At 32.4% G+C, this 18,421-nt stretch overlaps 3 protein-coding genes across 3 annotated transcripts; 2 read left to right on the top strand and 1 right to left on the bottom strand.

Moving 5' to 3' along the window:
* Positions 1–3,040: 3,040 nt before the first annotated feature.
* Positions 3,041–5,606, top strand: Bm17957 (Uncharacterized protein; the record flags this gene model as incomplete). Its single annotated transcript, XM_043074311.1, has 8 exons — positions 3,041–3,055; positions 3,273–3,408; positions 3,689–3,824; positions 3,990–4,097; positions 4,273–4,397; positions 4,744–4,790; positions 5,021–5,338; positions 5,496–5,606. The coding sequence occupies 8 exons, from the start codon at positions 3,041–3,043 to the stop codon at positions 5,604–5,606; spliced, it is 996 nt and encodes a 331-aa protein (XP_042930245.1).
* A 1,965-nt stretch (positions 5,607–7,571) lies between these two features.
* Bm8735 (Uncharacterized protein) lies at positions 7,572–7,944 on the bottom strand (the record flags this gene model as incomplete). Its single annotated transcript, XM_001892938.1, has 2 exons — positions 7,572–7,682; positions 7,840–7,944. The coding sequence occupies 2 exons, from the start codon at positions 7,942–7,944 to the stop codon at positions 7,572–7,574; spliced, it is 216 nt and encodes a 71-aa protein (XP_001892973.1).
* Positions 7,945–8,354: 410 nt separating this feature from the next.
* Positions 8,355–17,977, top strand: Bma-mppb-1 (mitochondria processing peptidase subunit beta, putative; the record flags this gene model as incomplete). Its single annotated transcript, XM_043074310.1, has 12 exons — positions 8,355–8,447; positions 8,566–8,691; positions 8,989–9,075; positions 9,162–9,291; positions 9,498–9,696; positions 9,937–10,123; positions 10,651–10,755; positions 10,851–11,050; positions 11,197–11,313; positions 14,935–14,992; positions 15,414–15,489; positions 17,925–17,977. The coding sequence occupies 12 exons, from the start codon at positions 8,355–8,357 to the stop codon at positions 17,975–17,977; spliced, it is 1,431 nt and encodes a 476-aa protein (XP_042930244.1).
* Positions 17,978–18,421: the final 444 nt, after the last annotated feature.

Genomic DNA, 18,421 nt, shown 5'->3' with positions numbered 1-18,421 from the left:
GTAATTAAAGGATAGAGATGGCTAAAAGTGAGTTTTTGATTATGATGGAAAAGATAAATGTTCTTTAAGTAAATCGGAAAAAATCTGAAATAAATGCAAAAGTCATCGATGTTAAGCATTTAAAAAAGAACTGTAATGAAACTTAATAATAGCTAATGACTGTATTTTAAGCATCCACAGTTATGTCTGGAATAACTAGTTTTGTGCGATTTCCTGGACAGTTTGATTCTGATTTGCGCCAGCTAGTTGGTTCCTTTCTCGAAATTTCACTTTCTAAATCTACTTTTGTTCCATTTAATATTGACAGTACATATGGATATCATTTGAGCATCAATCGAATGATCGGAAAGGCTGCTTTTAGAAACATTAGATTAAATTATAATTTCAATCTTCTGATTTTTCACTTACTATGAAACTCTTTCATTTAGTGTTGCAATTGTGTGACATTCGAAGCATTTATTTCACTACCATTTTTTTATTGTTCGGAATGACAGCTATTTGAGTCAATTTCCTGTCGCTTCTACAAGGTTGTAAGATTTGAATTGACTTAGAAATTAGTGTAAGTCATAGTATGAATAACTTTTCAATTCATATAATGTTCAAGTGCTTAAAAATTCCATTATAGCTATTTGGCGCTCGTAATTTAATAACTGCCTGTAACCCAACAGCTGGGCGCTATATGAGTGCTGTAGCAATGTTTCGGTGGATGTCAGTAAATCAATTTATATGAATTTACAACATCGTTTAAGTCATGATCGAAACGACATCAAATCTTCTTTTCCAGGAAGTGCGAGGTTATCTTTCAAGTGCTCGAAATATTCCACACCTTGAACAGGTGCTAAATAACATCAAGGTGACAGCTGCAAATTGGGCGCTGATAGGAGCGCTATCAGCGCTGCCTTCCTCGGTAATATTACTGCTATGAGGGAAGTGTTTGTCAGAATCGGGAAGCAATTCTAAGGTAGCTTTTCCTTTTTAATTGATTGATCATACATGAAGAGTCGTAATGATACCTCATTTAATCAATGAATTGATTGAGATCATGTGAAAAAAGTTTTAAAATAAAGTTTTGATGTTGGTAAAATTCTTTTTATAACGATGCTTCGACGCAAAGCCTTTGTACACTGGTATACAAGCGAGGGGATAGACGAATCGCACTTCATGGAAGCGCAATTTGAGATGAAGGATTTGATTTCGGAATATATGGCACATGGTTAATGGTATGGATCAAAATGGAACGACTGATAATTAGAAGCAAATACTTAATGATATTGAATAAGCTAATCAGTAGCTTCAAAACTGTCTTTTATATCAACTGAATTATGCAGTAATATATTTATTTGTGATATATATCGAATTTTATGGTACGGAATATTTCGAATCTGGCTGTTAGTTATTATTATTTGTTTATTATTTTTATTATTATTGATCTTATTGTTGTTATTATTGTCATTATTAATTTTTTGATATACAAGAAGGGAAGGAAGTTTTCTTGGTCTTTGCCAAGTCTCAAATTGCTCCTATTCCGAGATTCGAATTACTAACCGTACTCATAGCAGTACGTACAGCACAATGTCTCAAATTCATTTTTTTTTATTATTGTTATAAGTCTGATTACCAATTTGCTACATGAGTCACTTTCGGGATGTAAAAATATGAAATTGTTAAATAACTGGAATTATGTTGCATGAAGCAGATTGCCGTTGCTATGGATAGGTCGATATAACTTTTGTCGTCCGATCCATTTCTTTCAAATAACGAAAAGCATTTCTTTATCATACAGTCGGTTTACTTTACGGCTTTTATGATGAGAAGTTGCTTATTCTTATTCGAGTACTGCATTCTTCCATTTTTATTTAAACAAGTGGAATAGTTTACGTTATTTACTCTCAGGTGCGTTTATAATTTGCTTCACTTCTGTGAATTTATTGCATATTACTATCATAGTTCTATAAAATAAAATCACCTTTACATAAATTTTTGTTCGGAAAAATGCCCTGATTTTAATTTGTTTTTTTTTTTTTTTTTTAAGATATGCCATTTTTTAAAAGTCACGTCATGTTGTTCGGGGATACAATTTTTTGTTATTAAAACAGTAAGATTTTGTTTTCTGCGTCAGAATTTTTTTTTGATTTGGTTGTTGTACTAATATTTTTTTTTTTTTTTTTTTTTTTTTGCATTTATTTTTGTTTGAGAAGCCGAAATATTATTCTCTTTAATTTTCCCATTGTATCAAATGTTAAATGAAGACATAGAGATAGGGATGAATGCTGGTACAAAATGGAAAACAAATTAAAGGCATGGGGAATAGTTTATTATCTCTATAACCTGTGTTGAAATGTATATCAATATTATTTTCTAATTCAGTACATTTGGCGTGTGTTACAACTGACATAGTAAACACGTCGATTTGATCGATACATACTTAACTAAGATTTATTTTTTTGTGATAACTTTTACACTACGAAGATTTTGAAAATTCATCATAAAGCTTAACTTATATCTTCGTAAAAATGCAATATAATCAAAGTGATAATCGTCCTATATTGCAAAGAACGTGATGAGTAGTTAGTTAATTTTATTAGGTTAAAAAAAATCTTGTAGTGAATTAGATTTAAATTATATTTTCGTGGAAATGCGTTATAATAAAATTAAAGAAAGCCGGTGTACAGTAGTTTCTTTTTTTGCTGAAAAAACATCTTTGCTATAGGATTTAGTGAGATGAAGCATTTGTCGGCTTGGTTTTTGAACTCTGCTCTTATGTTTCGTTCCAAATATTAGCATACCTACATTTCGTATTCTCCTGAGACACTGGATAGAATAACAACTTCTTACTACTTACTTCGAATTAATACTATTACATTTATCCTTCGATTTATATAAGTTTATAAATTAACTAATAGAAGTTGAATCAAATCTATAAAGAAATCACACTACTTGCCTTGCTTATATACATATATAAGCATTTGTATTTTCCAGGTAGATTTTGCTCATAATCAGTTCACACTGCTATCATTTCGTATTTATCCGAGATATTATTATGATAAATTTGAAGGTGCGTTTTCACAACTTGCATATGATCAATAACAACGTATCTCTCTATATCATTATATAAAATCGTGGGATAAATGTGATAGCATTAATTCGAAGTAGTAAGAAATCCCTCTATGTCCAATTACGATAATCTCATTAGAACTTTGGTTATTCAACATAGGGAGTATTATACAGTGACACTGGAAACTGCAATGGATATCGAGAAAAAATACGTTCAGGAAGCATACAAATGTTTGGCATCACTTCCGGATGCTGTTTACTGTCGAAATGCAACTCGAAAGTCGGCAGTTCGATGGGTTAATGTTCAACAGTTTGTTAATCAACTCCCGCTGGGCACAGTTGTCATTGATATCGGCAAATTCTTTTTGTTTTTTTTTTTTTTTTTTTTCTTTTCATTTGTAATAAAAAACAAATACAATACACGAAAAACAAAAACAAAAACAAAACTAATACTTGCAAATTGTAGCAAAAGCTAATAAAAGTGAAACATATTTGCGCTGCAACATGATATGCTCTGTCAATATCTGACCTGAAAACTTGAGCAAATGACAAAAATTTATTTACTACTAAGTAAGCTAGGTTATTCTTATTGTCCACTGAAAGGATACCCCAGTGAAGATATTTGTTAGTTCAGGTTGTGGTGAAGCGAAATACCACAGAAACGATTGTTTCTTTATGGATTGCGATACATGTTTAGAAATGCTTGTGCAGTTGCAATTACCGCCAATGGTTGACTTGCAGTTAGCAGATGCTCTAAATTTACCGTATAGGTAAAAGATACTTCTTTTGGCTTAAACTTTTTGTCTGCCATTACAGAAGTGAAGTGGTTGGGAAAAGGAGAAGATCGGAGTTGTGTGACTAATGAATGGGTACAACCGTCATCTTTATGACTTGAAATTTTTGATATTTCGTCATTGATATCATTCAAGTTATAGGTCGAATAGTATTGATGCTGCCTTATTAGTATCGGTTTTACACCATTTTACAACGCTCGATCGGAGGAAACGGGCGTTAACTGAAGTTGCACGATGCTTACGACCCCGGCAAGTTATTTATTCCTGCTGTTTACTAGTTCACGGGGAAGGAATTAACAAGATTGTTCTATCATTCATAATAGCATATCTCATGATGATCGCTTATCGAATGTGAACTTTTCATTTCATTCTTTACATATATACAAATTTGGCAAATATACCTTACTTTCTACATCTTTTTTAGTGGTCAAGTATTGATATATGTTTGGGCATTCGAACAACCAAATGGGAAATTCCCGTCACAAGACGTACTGGTGCCTTGCCAATTGCATCATTGCGATAGTATTTCTCTCAGTGGTCACGATAAGCGTATTCAATTTTCATACTTTCCAATAATAATGAAATTCATTCCCCAGAAGGATTAAATTAAGTAAATAATCGTCTGAGAGTAAGGAATCGCATAACTACTGATAACCAAGAACACAACTAAACAAAACTTTATGGCACGACTAAACCATTCTTAATCTTCTCAACTATTAACTTTGCTGCCTATCATTGTTTTGGATGTACTGAAAGCTCTCGTTCCTGAACTTATTTATGAAATTGTGAATAACATCATACTGAAAAGAGGGAGGTTTCAATTTATCACAAGTTGGGAAATTATAATTTCATATCCTGTTTATTATATCGATATGATATTTTGAACGTATTCCAGCGGTCAAATTCCATATGAATTCAACTAGAGAAGAGCGTCTAATAAGGGTAAGTTCTTAGTAAATTAGGATGTACACTCAATTCTATCACCACAACAGTATGCTATTTCACTACAATGAGGTTCTTAATGATTTAATTGCAACTTCAAATTCATAAACCTGAAATTGCTTAAAGTTTTCCTGACACAACACAATATGCCGTGTTTTCCTCAACTTCTTAAACCAAATAATAAAATCATTTCCACGAAATGATAAAAAGAATTATAGTAACCTTTTAAGGATTCTATAGCCGTGAAGTCTTTGGCAAAGAATGCAACACAGCCTTCGCATCTATCGTTATTTCATCACATTTATAAAATATTCACAACCTCCTACATACTATCGCGACATCTTCCGTCAATTCTTCTCAACGAATTCACAACAAAACGCAATTTTAACACACTGATAACAGGCAATCTGCGAAGCCTTATGAGATATTATGAAATTGAACGATTTTCAATGGGATTTGTGAAACGCATCATTGAAATGGCTTTAGCGGAAGTGTTATGCATTAAACAACGTTATAATTCATATCGATTTTATCATGTTTTTAAGGAAGTTAGTTCACAAATTTTCAAAAAATGGGAAGGGATTTTTGTTTGGAAATAGATAAAATTATAAATCATGGAATTACATTCAATATGAGATATCAACGAATGAACAACATATCATATTTTCAGATTTATTAAAGCATATAAATGATAACTAATTGCAGGATGAACTGAAAGCTCTGATAACAATGACACCATCATTGCGGCTAGTACATTTAGCTTACGAACATGCAAACTGGTGGGCAATTGCCGAAAAAGCTGATTCCTTCTCGTAATTTTTCTTTCGGTTTGATAAAAGAACATTTGTCCTTTCTATCATGATCAAATCTTTTTTATTTATCTCTGTCCGTCGTGTTATTTGTTAACTTTAATTACGATATATTTCTTAGATGAAAGAAAAAAATGCATATTATAGCTTGTCTTTTAAAATAAAATCTATTCACAAAGTGACATCTATATTTTCCCATTCCATCTGTATAATAATAATAATAAAAATAATAATAATAATAATAATTAGTAACTAATATTAATAGTAATGACAATAATAACAATAATAATAATAATAATAATAATTGTCCACGAAACATTGCTACAGCACTCATATAGCGCCCAGCTGTTGGGTTACAGGCAGTTATTAAATTACGAGCGCCAAATAGCTATAATGGAATTTTTAAGCACTTGAACATTATATGAATTGAAAAGTTATTCATACTATGACTTACACTAATTTCTAAGTCAATTCAAATCTTACAACCTTGTAGAAGCGACAGGAAATTGACTCAAATAGCTGTCATTCCGAACAATAAAAAAATGGTAGTGAAATAAATGCTTCGAATGTCACACAATTGCAACACTAAATGAAAGAGTTTCATAGTAAGTGAAAAATCAGAAGATTGAAATTATAATTTAATCTAATGTTTCTAAAAGCAGCCTTTCCGATCATTCGATTGATGCTCAAATGATATCCATATGTACTGTCAATATTAAATGGAACAAAAGTAGATTTAGAAAGTGAAATTTCGAGAAAGGAACCAACTAGCTGGCGCAAATCAGAATCAAACTGTCCAGGAAATCGCACAAAACTAGTTATTCCAGACATAACTGTGGATGCTTAAAATACAGTCATTAGCTATTATTAAGTTTCATTACAGTTCTTTTTTAAATGCTTAACATCGATGACTTTTGCATTTATTTCAGATTTTTTCCGATTTACTTAAAGAACATTTATCTTTTCCATCATAATCAAAAACTCACTTTTAGCCATCTCTATCCTTTAATTACGACATATTTCTCAGATGTGGGAAAAAATCTGCGAAGCCTTAATATTTTCAGTTTTATTGTTGAAGTCTCCCAGTTTGATAAATAAATTTAGATTCGACTGTTTTAAAGATTGTTAGCTCCTTTTCCAACTAATTTCTTTTGTTGCTTGTCAGCTATACACTAATAATGCGCTTTGTTGTCAGCTAGTACTATATAAGGATAAAATCAACTGCGCCGGACAGTTAATAAATTTCAATTAAAAATTTGGTTTGTTTCGCACACTCACTCCTTCTTCAACTTCAACAATTATTTGTTGTCTTATTTAACTTACCAAATAAGAACTATCTGTAAGTACCTATGCTATTCTACACTACTGCCATCTACATCAACCCAGAATGACTGTTTATTATTAATAAATAACTACCAAAGCTTTTTACGAGCTCTATTGAATAACTAAAACGCCTTAATGAGACTATCGTTACTGAATTCTTCGCTTACAGTATCAGTAATAACAATGGTGATGGTACAGACAGAGAGAGAGAGAGAGAGAGATCATGTGAAAATGTTAAACACCAAAAAAATCAAGTTGGCTTGTATGATCTAAAACATATTAAACATGTACCAATCTTCCGGTTCAGGTTTTGTCTGTTTTCTCTTCTTCCCACCATCGTCGAGTGCGTGCGTGCTTTTACGTACTTTTTTTATTTAGATATTAGATGCAATATTTGAATATTTGTTGTGGAGACAATAATTCATGCAAATTTCTTTATCCTTTTTTTTTTATATCTTTACTTATCTATATTATATACTTTGTGAATAGATTTTATTTTAAAAGACAAGCTATAATATGCATTTTTTTCTTACATCTAAGAAATATATCGTAATTAAAGTTAACAAATAACACGACGGACAGAGATAAATAAAAAAGATTTGATCATGATAGAAAGGACAAATGTTCTTTTATCAAACCGAAAGAAAAATTACGAGAAGGAATCAGCTTTTTCGGCAATTGCCCACCAGTTTGCATGTTCGTAAGCTAAATGTACTAGCCGCAATGATGGTGTCATTGTTATCAGAGCTTTCAGTTCATCCTGCAATTAGTTATCATTTATATGCTTTAATAAATCTGAAAATATGATATGTTGTTCATTCGTTGATATCTCATATTGAATGTAATTCCATGATTTATAATTTTATCTATTTCCAAACAAAAATCCCTTCCCATTTTTTGAAAATTTGTGAACTAACTTCCTTAAAAACATGATAAAATTGATACGAATCATATCGTTGTTTAGTCCATAACACTTCCGCTAATGCTATTTCTACGGTTGCGCAATTTCCACTGAAAGCCATCCAACCGCGTTATACCGCATTAGGTTTCTTAGATTATCTAATATGAGTGTGCTGAGTTGTCTTGTATTGTGGATTGAGTTCGGAGGGTTAATGGAAGATGTTATGGTAGTGTGTGGTAGGGTATAGATAAAAATCTACGAAAGGAAAGACAATAAAGACTTGCCAAATTAATTTATGTATTCTTTAGTTGACCTTAATTCATCTGCTTTCATTGTATATCTAAGACATAGGAAACAATCTTATTAAATGCATAGAATGCATTTATGAAATTAGAGCTTCATTATACCAACTCTCTAATTTTTGTTGGTGCGGTATCGGGAAGAATATTACTATTGGTTTCGTTACACTGATCAGTCCAGGTTACGGAGTTTCTTAAGGTTTGTAACACTTATAGGGATTCACGGAATTTAATGCGTTCATTGATATGTACACTAAAAGAAACATTGCGACGCGGCAGTATTTCTTGTTTGCCGCTCAGTACCATTTGTTTGCAGCAACTCTGCGTAAGTACTTCGGTTGCTATTTTGCTATTTTTTTTTTTTGTCGCAATCTGTTAATTTTTTTGATCATTTTGGTTATTTTGCTATTCATGATCGATTCACTTTATAAGTATTTTTTCAGCCTCGTTTTTACAATTCTGCAGCCTCTGCTTCGCCGGTCTATTTGAATATCCCAGAAACACGAGTAACCTCATTAAGCAATGGTTTCCGGATTGCTACCGAAGATTCTCAGCTTCTCACTACTACAGTTTGTCTATTTCTAATAGTATCGAGTTATTAAAACTATGATTCTCTTATGCTGTCATCAAGACTTATTGCCAAAATTGTCGGATGTCAAATTACGAAATGTTTTCCTCTCATCACTGGTGCTTCTGCACCTATTTTTATTTGTCAGATCACTAATATTTTGCTGATTATTTGATTCTTTCTTTTTTGTTCATTCTTTCACTGGATTTTCATGAGTTTTTGTTTCCTATATATTGTAAAGTTCCCCATATTTATTTTCATATACACTTTACTATTGTTATCATGATATTTCTCTCAGGTAGGTGTTTGGATCGATGCTGGTAGTCGATTTGAAAATGACAAGAATAATGGTGTTGCTCATTTTCTGGAACATATGGCTTTCAAGGTTATGTTTCTCACATAATATATCTTCAAACTTATTGTCTATTTCAATCACAGGCATGATTGCAATACTTTTTTTTCTTTTTGAAGGGTACAATGAAACGTTCGCAGTCAGCCTTGGAGCTAGAAGTGGAAAATATGGGTGCACATTTGAATGCGTATACTTCCCGAGAGCAGACAGTGTATTATGCCAAATGCTTTTCTCAGGACGTAGATCACGGTAAATAGTATTCGCATATTTTTGCTGCATTAAATTTCGAAAATTTTCAACGTCCATCATTTGCTTCTGAAAACGAAAACTAAATCAGGATATTACGGATATTTCGCATTGGTACAAATTATATAGTATGGCATGTTTTCGCTGATATACATTCAGCGACTGTTGATTGTCTCTACATTAAAAACAATAAGTAAAAACTCTTTCAGCTGTAGAAATTCTTGCCGATATACTACGTAACAGTCAATTGAGAACTGTTGAAATCGAACGGGAGCGTGGTGTAATATTGCGTGAAATGCAAGAAGTTGAACAGAATTTGCAGGAGGTTGTCTTTGATCATCTCCACGCTGGTGCATTTAAGGGTACCTCACTCGCAAGAACAATACTTGGACCCGTTGAAAATATCAAGTGAGACATTCCTATCCGTTAAGCTATACTGATGTTGAAAACGTTTCTTAACTACGGTGCAGTTTTCTGTAGTTGCACGATGACCTGTTCTGAAATAACCTCGTAAAAGAAAAAAAAATCCCGAAAATTCCATCATAAAATCTGTTTACTTCATTTGATGTAATCGACGATTTTCAGTAATGTCAAACTAACTGCATGCAGTCGATGAAATTAATTTCACAGTTTATGTTATGGTTTCAGGTCATTGCAACGTGAAGATTTGATGAAGTACATAAATGAACATTACCGAGGACCTCATATGGTACTGGCAGCGGCAGGCGGTGTTGATCACCATAAATTGGTCGATTTAGGCAAACAGTATTTCGGAGATTTAGGTGGCGTTGATGATAATTTCATAGCTGAATCTGGAAAGTTTGTTGCAAGCTATGTATGATATTTTGTTTCTTTCAATTTTGTCATCATTTGTTCTTATATTCAGTAATTTTTGTGTGTTTCAGTCCAAACATTGAACCTTATAACCATAGTGATAGATAGGAACAATGGAGCCAGTAATGAAAAAACAAAGTCTTATAGGTCAGGTCATTGAACTTTGAAATAATGAGCATAAAAAGAACCAAATTCTTGTAAGCTTTCATTGTAAATACAGTGAAAGCTGTAGGGAACTTGTTCATGTATAAAAAAGTATGTGCATCACCTGAGTGATTCATCCTTAGATTTTCAAATGGTTAATTTACGTAGTGGAAAGTTGCATAGCAGAAGCTGACAGTGAAAAGTATAGTATTTCAGTATCACTTTAGCAGCAAGTAATGTTGAATCAGATTTAATATTTAAACAGTTTTCCAGTGTTTCGAGTTTGTTTAAGTTTAACAGTTTTAAATTTTAGCTATTGGTAATGGAATCATATGATTCAAATATATTAATGACATAAGCTTGCTTTCTATTGATGTATTTTAGCAGGACATCCGCGATGAAAGGATGTCGATGGTGTTTGGTGCACTTGCTGTTGAAGGAGCTTCGTGGACCCATCCTCACAATATTCCTTTGATGGTTGCAAATACGGTCAGTCATTTCTTCGGAATTGAATATGATCAAATTTTTTTTATGGAATTCTGAATTTCAAAGTTTTAAATTTGTACAACTTAGTTGATTTCTAGTTGATTGGGCAATGGGATCGAACAAATGCAGTTGGGATCAATGCACCATCACGTTTAGCTCAAAGTTTGGGTTTAAATGCTCGGGTTCAATCATTCCAAGCTTTTAACACGTGCTATAAGGACACCGGTCTAGTTGGCGTCTATTTTGTATGTGAACAAAACGGAGCTCGTGCTGTTGTGGACAATATTACACAACAGTGGTATTATTTATGTAGTAAAATTTTCCCTTAATTAAGTAAATAAAGAAGTGGGATCTTAAAGGATTTATCTTTTTTTTTTTTAGCATATTCTATTTTTTGAACTGTGTTGTTATGCTTGGGTCCAAAATTTGTATATTCTGGTTCAGGATCGACTTATGTGATAATATAACTGAGGAAGAGGTGGAAAGGGGAAAACGGTCATTATTGACAAATATGTCCCTTATGCTCGATGGATCCACTCCAATTTGTGAAGATATTGGAAGGTATCTATTTTTTGTTTTATTAAAAAGCAGGATGCAGTTGTAGGGATGGAACAGTAGGGAAAGTAATTAGAAGGTTTTTCAGTTTGGTTTTATTCAGTTCGTGCCAGCGGGAAAGTAATTGCTGGGCAAGTGATAGTTTTTCCTTCTCTATGTTTCCAAATTTTTCTTGTTTTTTATTGGTTCTGAATATTGCTTTCTTTAAAATCTCATTATTTCAGAATATTTCTTTGGAATTTTTATACTCATTTTATCCATCAAATATACATCCAATAAAGATTTTGAGAAATTTTTAAGTGGTAGTAGGTTCCAGGTTTTAAGTTCACTAAATTTGCACCATATTTCATAAGTTACCGTTTAAGTATCACGAGTTCTACGCTCTCATATTCAGACAACTGTCATAAAGGTGGAAATATTTAGAAAAAATTAAAGAAATTTTGATCACAGAGTTCGCTTTTCTGCAAAAATTTGAAGAACTGAGCTGAGAATTTTTGAGTTTTCCACAAAATTTTCTCATTTATCTTACATGTACTTCTGATTTCTTTGCTTTTAAAAGTTCACACGTGGTAGATGTGGATTCTATTCAATAGAATTTTTTTCCTCAAGCTAAATGGGAAAATGAATTATTTCCTTAACACCTGCTAATTCGCTTGCTCAAATTGAAATTTTTATTACATTTTTAACTGTATGTTTAGCTCTTAGAATGTTTCTTGGAAATGACGAAAGAAATGATTATAGAAAGCTTTCAGGGACCCATTTTTAAAGTCCCGCTATACGAATGACTGTGGAAGTATTTCTTTTTAGCCTGATATAATAATTATTTTTTAAACTTTGTATTTGGCTATGTCCAATTGCTCCTGCAAATGGGAAAAATTGTTGCACTGGAAAAAAAAAACAAACCTAGAGTAGGAAAATTTTTCGTAAAAAAAAAAAAAAAAATTTTGAAAGATCACAAAATCAAATCAAAAATACAAAATGTATTGACGATTCAAAAGATACCTTCTAGATTTTTGCACAAGTTAAATTTATGAAAACAAACTCGTATTCCCTTTTTTTTTTTTTTTTAAGCAGTTGGTTAATGGTTGCTTTGAGAATAGTGATAAATAATAATAATAATAATAACAATTTATAATAATATAGTTAATAATAGCAATAATAATATACTTAACAATGGTAATAGTATTAATGGTAACGTTAATAATAATAACAGTAACAGTAATGACAATAATAAGTAATAATAGTTAATTACTAATATATATATATATATTTATCCCAGGGTCGCAGGAAGGGAAGGAATAACATGATTTATGGGCATAAAGCTTCGGATGGTGTGAAAGGCGTGGCTTTTAGTGCTTTCGGAACAAAGTCGATCCTACTTTTTTAGATGTATATAGTGAATTCCTGCGTGATAAGCAGCACGAACTTTATTTGTCGTTGTAACCTTTTTTCGCTGCGTACCACTATCTAAGATATCTTGTATGGGTTATCTGCTAAATGGTCCCGTAACAGCGGTATTGGTGGTGTTTGGTGTTATATTTAACCTGGGTACAATGTATTTTTTAACGGTCCCACGCAGGACTTCTGGTACCGATTTTGATAGCCGAACGAAACCTGCGAGATCCAAGAAAAGTTTTCCTTTGATAAGACGGTCTCCCAATACCTCTCGACCTCTGATTAACACCTACCTTCTGTGGCTCGCATTTTCAGACACAGCACTGTTGATTAGTGCTGCACTACTATACTGCATACCAGCATTTTTCAGATCATTGGGTAATTATGCCCGGTTTTTCCCATCTTATTATTTGCTTAGTAATGCATCCTTGACAGCATCCGTTTGGCTCATGTGCGTCTTAATGTTTGAGCGGTATCGGGCCTTCTGTAGACCATTGGACAGCCACGTGAAACCGCAAAGGGTGCATCGAACCCTTTCCTTAGTATCCTTGTTAGCGTTGATCTTCTCGCTTCCAAGACTTTTTGAATTGTCTGTTTATGAACTGGACGGCGAATATCATGTGAATCAAACATTGCTTGTGGAGACACGTGCCTATATGGTTGGTTATCGAATAATCGGTGGAATGCTGTTCTATTCATTATTTCCATACGTCGTATTATTCATTATTTCTGCTCGTATATGCTTGGCTATACATGCTGCTAACAAACAGCGGCAAAACTTCATCGCAACTCGTGGTGTCACCCATTTCAAAAGTGCAGACTGCGAACTTGTTCTCATCACTGTGATGGCTAAATTTCTAATTTCACGCCTAATGCCAACTGCTTTAGATTTAGCGGAACATATCCTTAGTTCCTCGGAATTTCTTGTTTCTACCACCGCCACATTTTTTGTCGATATTAGTAACCTCATCGTTGTCATATCTAGTGCTACTAATTTTTTTATATATTTCACTCTGTCGCGAGCATTCCGACGTACTGTCTTCAATTCTCTTCCAAAAAATACCATCTTCCAAGACCGAAAACGTCATTTTACTTTACGGCACAAAGCACTTAGTGAACCATCTTTACCGCAACTAATGTTAAACGAAGTAAGCCGAGGTATTGCTTCTGCTGTAGATGAACGTTTACTGTCTACCGTCGAAGCACAGATCTAACTTCTAAGGTAATGCTTTGAACATAATTTCTGGAAGGTAGTGAATCCTTAGTTTATCATTCTCTTATGGACATTTTCTAAAAAATTGTTCCATCTTTGTTATATTTGCATCCTATAGTTCAGTCTCTGTATTTTGGAGTGGTTTTCATTTCATGGAAGCGTTCCTATAAAAACTGATAAGATAAAGATCAAAAATATATTTCTAATTTACATTTGCCATTAAAATTTAAATTCGAAAAGTGGAAAATAATGATGAAAAAAATATCCGGATGTTTTATGATTTGTTTCTGCAGAAAATAATATAAATTACAGGGATTATCTTTAGCGCTATATGAATTTTCTGAAATAAGAGAAAGAGATGTTCCAGCTATTTGGTGATAAACTAGATTTTTTCCTTTTTCTGATAAAGATATGCACAGTTTTGAAAGCCGAGTTTTGTTGTAAGAACATCACGAATGAGATAACAGCGTGTTGAGCGATTCGGCTTAATTGATTCGATATTAATTCTGGGTACAATTATTGATAAAGAATTTCTGCAACTTTTCTGTCAATTTGAATAAAATTCTATCAAGTTAAGTTTTATCGGACAAAATTGTTTTTATCTTCCTTTTGTTATGAAATTTTGAGGCACATTTCCCTTTCCAACACTTCAAATTTTCCTCAGATTTTTGAAGTATTTCTTGCATCTTACCTTGGTCAGTTTGTTTTCCAGGTGTTGATATTCCTAAGTAGTTTCCCGAAAAATAAGTTAGCATCTTGTTGAGGCAAAGAGTTGGTTGTACAATTTATGTGCAGTAGTGTTGTTCTTGGTAATGATCATGGTTATATGATTAAGACGTTTATGATTATTTTCATCGTCTTATGTTGTGAAGTGAAGTTATTACTCATATTTGAGTTTTTGCAGTGAGAAGGAAGAGATTGGTAATTGAATGATATGAGTTCCGGTTAAGCATTTATTTTTTATCTCTTCTACTAAGAGGTTTTTTATCTTTTCTATTATAGTATTAAATTATTTGCAGGCAATTGTTATGTTATGGGAGACGAATACCTATTCACGAATTGGAAGTGCGAATCAATGTAAGCAGTCTTTTATGTTTTGAGGTTTTATGAACGTATCATTTTAGTCAGTTTATGTTCTTCAATAACTTCAGTTTTATGCTGTTTACTTTTTGCTGTGATGTTCTCAGCTCAATCTTTATTTCTTTAATTTTAATTGGGGACGAATTTCAAGGATGCTTGCTTATCTTTTATTAATCATGTTATCCGAATGAATGACACTTATTTAGTCACTGAATTCGAGCTTTGTTCAATTTTTCCACGGTGTTGCTTAGCACTCTTTCAGAGCTTCTAGCTCCATCATTTTTCGTCCATTCATTACCTTTTTTTTATATTATTATTATTATTATTATTTTTATCAAATGATTATCTGAGAAAAATAATTGCAAATTTGATTTACTTTTTTGTGTGACCGAAGTTTGAAAGTTTTAATTATTCCTAGGCAGTCACAGCAAAGGCAGTAAAGGAAGTGTCGTCGCGCGTTTTCCGAAATAAACCAATTGCTTTTACTGTCGTTGGTAAGTGCTATAGATGTTAATCTCAACATAAAATCACGCCAACACCTTTAAAAAGAATTGACAGAACAAATTTTTTATTAATTTTCCGTATCTCAATTCTTGGCAGTTCATCATACAACAGCTATTGCGTAAAATGTGTTTGTCTGTTCATCATTTTCTCAATACTTAATGTCTGAAATCCATGCCCTGGTTTCCCTTTCTTTTTTTTGTTTTGTCTTTGATGTTAAGTTTTGTCGATTTTTCTGGGAAGTTTCTCTCCTGCTAAGTGATAACATATATTTCATTTCATTGCATTATTATTGAGTGATTTTATTGGGGACTTTTGATAAAAACATATTGTACAAATATAGTTCAGTACTTGGAAGCGGATTGTAATTTTTTTCGAATATTTTATTTACCTTATTGAGAATAAATCTCTAAGTTAACAGATTATAAACTTCAATTTTTCTTTTTTGGCAGATTATTTAGTCATTATATCTGATAGTGTAATGCGTCTGCTTTAACTGACGCCATACATTTTGGTTAAGATCAGTACTGATTTTTACTAATATACCGACTCGTCTACTCTTGTTGAAGAGTCAGTTGATGGTCAAATTTTTATTAAGACAGTTTTACGATACTCACTGTAAACAGAAAATTGTATGTAGTAACCTTGCTTATCAATTTTTTGTTAACATCTTTTGGAAGGTTGGGTGACTTCGATTTCATATAATGCGAAATTTTTGATTTTATATTCTTACTTTAATTTTTCTTGTCATTTTGAGGCGAAAATTTGTATAGATGAATCATCCAAATCATAATATTACTTCCTTACAGAAATTGATTTTGATAAAGCTTTATTTTCTTATAAATTACTGCATAGTGATGATAACTAGACATACTTGTTCCAACATGAAACATTTTTTGAAAATCAAGTATAACACCTAAAGTATAGTTATTACTTAGCAACCTTTCGCTACTTTTTTTTTTATTATTATTGGGAAAAAATCTTGCTATACAAAGTATACAGAAGGTTAAATTCTATTATTTACTTTTTCTCCGCTTCAGCTCCACAGACTGAGATTTTCAATTAATGAAGAAAGAAAGAGAAGGAGAAGAGGGAAGAAGAATTAGACGTAATTATTAAATCATATTTTGAACTGAATTCTTAACTCTTTTTTTTTTTAAATATTCCATTTTTTTATCACTTCGAAGTTGGTATCAATTGGTTTTTAAAGAAATTTTAAATTTTATATGCGAGTAGCTCTGGAATAGTAAGAATTATTGGTAAATTATAAGTGATTAAATGAAAAGCGTAGTATATGGACCTTTTGATCACATAGTTCATTTCCAATATGAAGGAATGGAAGAGGTGTGAGGGACATATATGTCGAGGTGAAGAGGGAAAGATGAGGTGGTATAACATTGAGACAGGTGTCAACGGAATTCGAGTTTTCAAGCATTTTACATCGAATCTGTGATGTGTTTTAAAACGTTAGCCAGTATTTTTCTGATAGGGGAATCACGTGTTAGCAAGAGAAAATGTGAAAGGAAAATGAAGACGAAAAATAAAAATGGGAGAACATTGTTATTAATAAAGGTTATCTCTTGTATCGTACTTTGATCGCTTTCTGCTGCATTTTCCAAGTTTCTCAACTAACGTTTATATGTTTTAATACTATTATTGAGAGTTAGCAATAGCTTTTTCTACTTTCACAGGAAATTAAATGCTATGGAAAGAAGACAAGGGAATTTGGAGAAAAAAAAAAATCGTAATTCTGACATTTTTGGTTATTTATATATAATGTTAACCATTTGGGACTTGTTTTTTATTATTTTTGTGGTTGATTAGCTTTCTATTAGGTTCCGGTAATATGAATTTTTATCCTTCAACCGTGGCTTATTATGAAATTTTATTTTTCATGGTGCATGATGATTAGTAGTGGTTCCGTAAACTCGGCCTATTGTGGGATTTGTTTCTCCAATTAAAATTCTCCAATTAATTTAAAATTCTCCAATTAATTTGGTTGAACTTGATTAGAGGAAGTAGAGGGCAGAATTCATCCTGCACCTCTATGTGGAAGCATTCATATAAATGGTGAGCACAGTCATGTGAGTGAGTTGAATATCAGTTGACTTCAGTGTCCTGAGAAATAAATGATTTGAAACGGTTCTAAGAATACACTTTAGCACCTAAAGATCGTTTCGTATGAATTAGCAGTAATTGAAAATCTCATTTATTGTTACGAGACTAAAGGTAATTTACTTTGGTAATAAGACAATTGACTGATGTTCTGATCTTTTGCTTCTAGTTATTGGTTAAATCTCTGTCTGTAGTCAGGTGAACTACTTTTTATCACGTAAGCTTAGCTCTTCTTATTATTTTGAAAATTTGCGAAGAGCTAAGACTTTAGTATTAGATGTTTATGCTAGTAAACAAATAAAGCATACTTCAGGACGAACACACGATTGGCCTTCATCTGACTACATCGAGAATCGATTGAAATGAAATGGAAAATCTGTGATTCTTGTGTCTCTTTGTTACTGGTTATTGTTTCAAATTTTGATTGACATAGAAGGAGTTTTTTTATGGCGATGATTTTATAATATATTATTATTGACTCAGTTTTGCTTTGCAAGGTTTTTGAAGAATAAAGGTGCAAACAAGTGCTTTTTCACTACACAGACATAACAAGGATACACTCTTGAGTGTGATCCAAAGCTTTGGTAATATCAACAAAGCTTCATGTGTTCTTGTCGATGACTTACATACACCATTTGTTCTTCCCAGTTTACGTTGTCTTCCTCTTTGCTTTTTTCTGTTCCTTCCTTCCAAACAGCACAATTGCAATTTTTCCATTGTATCATTTGATCCGTATTGTTCGAATCTACCTGAATTACCTCATTCTTACGCGCCAAATGACATCTCAATTTTCATTCTGATTCTATTTAT

The sequence above is a fragment of the Brugia malayi genome, assembly GCF_000002995.4.
Source record: "Brugia malayi strain FR3 genome assembly, contig: Bm_v4_ChrX_scaffold_001, whole genome shotgun sequence".
NCBI lineage: Eukaryota > Metazoa > Nematoda > Chromadorea > Rhabditida > Onchocercidae > Brugia > Brugia malayi.
This window is presented reverse-complemented; position numbering and strand designations above follow the sequence as displayed.